We start from the raw sequence: 2,543 nt of genomic DNA on the forward strand, positions 1-2,543 counted from the left end.
CTACCTATTAGTCATTAATTGATGTAATATGTATTGTAGGTACCTAGATTGAAAAATAATGAAATCAATTCGTGGGGGCATGTTGTGTCCCTAGTGTGTGATTAAATTGAATTTATTGATGTAACAATTATTGGAAATATTTCACTTTGTCAATTATCAACACATGGCTTATCGTTTGTGATCTTAAACTGATGAAAATAGTGTACCTACATAATACAATATAATAATATGGCCGTGCCTGGTAAAAATTAGAGTGCCTTGATACATCTATCGAGGCACTCTAGTAAAAATGTTATTCATTCAATCGAACGAATAACATAATATCAATAGTAGACAAGTACCTAATACTAAATGAATAGAAAAATGGTCAGTTTGTATACAGTAAATAATTTTAAAAACCAGCGGCTTAACTCTAAAACTAATACGGAATACCTACCTTCGATCGGGAAGCTGCATTTTAGACAATTATTTTTGGCGTACAGGAAAATTGCATAATATTATTAATTTTGACTGTTGACTGTTGTGCTCCAAATTTCCAAACGACGTAGCAATGTGTTGATTGTGAATCGCAACTCGCAAGATGTACCTATTCACTAAAACGAATTACCTATTATAAAACTGAATTAATACGGTGACATAATATAATATTATTATTGCTATTCAGAATGGAATATTGATAAACATTAAAATATAGGTACCTACGTCTAAACAATCAAAATTCTTACCAAATAAGTATATTATAGGTAGGTACGGGTGTAGGTACTATAAGCTCACAACTCGCAAGTCACAGCCACGCTCTGTGTGTAATAAATAATAATTATTAGGTAATCAACGACCGATAGGTAGGTATAGGTAGGTATCACGATTATAATAATTTATAATCGTGGTAGGTATTGATAAACAAAAACAGAAAAACCCATGAAATATATTCTGCCGTACTATTCAGTAACTACTAACGATTGGTATCCGCGACGAGTGACGATATCCAAAAATAAAATCGTACAAATTACTACGATAATGTACATTGTACGATCGTATCGTAGACTTCTTAGTTCTCTTCAAAAAACTTCATAGTCGAGTTAGTCCAAAATCCAAACACAATTATTTTTAAAAAAACCAAACATTATTCATGCCTGTAAATAGCTCAAAAAATTAAAAATATTTTGAAAATATAATAATGTTTGAAAAATAGTCATATAAACATTTGGCAACAATTTAAAGTACCTATCTACGATTATTAGTTTTGAAGTTATACACAAATGCAATACACCATAAATGAAAATCGATTTTGTTGAAAACTGGGTTTGCGTATAAATTCCTGTTTTCCAATTTTTTACTTTTGAATTTCAACTATCCAAATTACCAATTAGATTCATTTTCCTACCAGAAAAAATCGAAACTTTTTACCACCCCAAATTATGATGAGTCATGAGTGATGAAAAATTCACGAAAAATTAAATAAACATAGATCATTTTAAAATGTATACATTCACCACACCACTTAGTAAATGTATGAGATCAGTAAGTTGGTATAGTTAGAGCCTTAGAGGTTACCTCAGACGCCAGATCCGTCAAATTAAATATCTTAGTTGAATAATATTCTAACGATTGTTATTTAATTTATTACAATGTGTTATCCTAATTTTATCATTTGTACATCGTACATGGTACATCTCCCCAAATTTCGGAAAATCAATTTACCCATGGTGGTACAACCAGTCTTGTAAAGTATTTATATGGTATTCTAATATTACAATTTTTTTAATGTATTTTTTAAGTATTTTTTAAGTATTTTGAATAGGTACTTTTTAAAAGTATTTTTAACAAAATTTAAATACTTGTATTAAAATACCATTAAGTCCGTTTTATTAATTTTAACTTATTATTTTTCACAAAAAATTTACAACAATAAAAATAATATTTTTTCGTTGAAAACTAATATTATGTTTTCGTAGTAAAAGTAGGTAATAACAATGTTTAAAATTTAAAAAATACCACACCAAATTTTATATGGTTTCTATAATCGAATTTTTTAAGAAAATTGAAAATCTAATAATTTTAAAATAGTTCCTTATTATAATAGTTAATACTTAATACCACTCTTTAGTTTATTTTTTTCATTAAAATTTAATCAATATTACCTAGTTGAAATATATCTGAATGCAGAATGAAATATGTGAACATGTATATATTTCTAAATAGTCAGACATGTTATAGTAATTGTTAAAATCTACGATAAGTAGTAACATAATAGGTACCTATACTGGTGTACAATATACATATAATATATTCAAAGGTGGGCATTAACTAGTTAGTTTATTTTCTAATCAACTTATGAACTTAACTAGTTTAATTTACAGTTGAAATAACTTAGCTTTTCTCAGTTGATTTAAAAAAAATCTATCAAGTTAAAAACATTTTGAAATTTTTCGTTTATACGTAAATATTACTATGTCAATATAAAATAAAAATAATCCAATACAAAAACTCAAATATTTCTGTTCTTTTTCTTGATAACATAATTTCATGCAGTGCTCGACTTG

General features: G+C 27.1%; 1 protein-coding gene across 4 annotated transcripts in view; it reads right to left on the reverse strand.

The window, feature by feature from the left end:
• Positions 1–829, reverse strand: part of LOC100158869 (ATP-dependent helicase rhp16) — a 5,440-nt gene extending 4,611 nt beyond the window's left edge. For 2 of the 4 annotated variants that reach the window (XM_016808568.1, XM_016808565.1), the window contains exons 1-2: positions 726–829; positions 437–607 (exon numbers count right to left, since the gene is read on the reverse strand). In XM_016808568.1, the coding sequence (XP_016664057.1) occupies positions 437–456 (20 nt within the window). In that variant the 5' untranslated portion in view covers positions 457–607; positions 726–829. Of the gene's footprint in view, positions 1–436; positions 608–702 lie in introns of all 4 variants that reach the window. The other 2 variants (XM_016808566.2, XM_016808567.2) reach the window with 2 other exon arrangements.
• Positions 830–2,543: the final 1,714 nt, after the last annotated feature.

This window comes from Acyrthosiphon pisum, chromosome A1, assembly GCF_005508785.2.
Source record: "Acyrthosiphon pisum isolate AL4f chromosome A1, pea_aphid_22Mar2018_4r6ur, whole genome shotgun sequence".
NCBI classification, from domain to species: Eukaryota; Metazoa; Arthropoda; class Insecta; order Hemiptera; family Aphididae; genus Acyrthosiphon; species Acyrthosiphon pisum.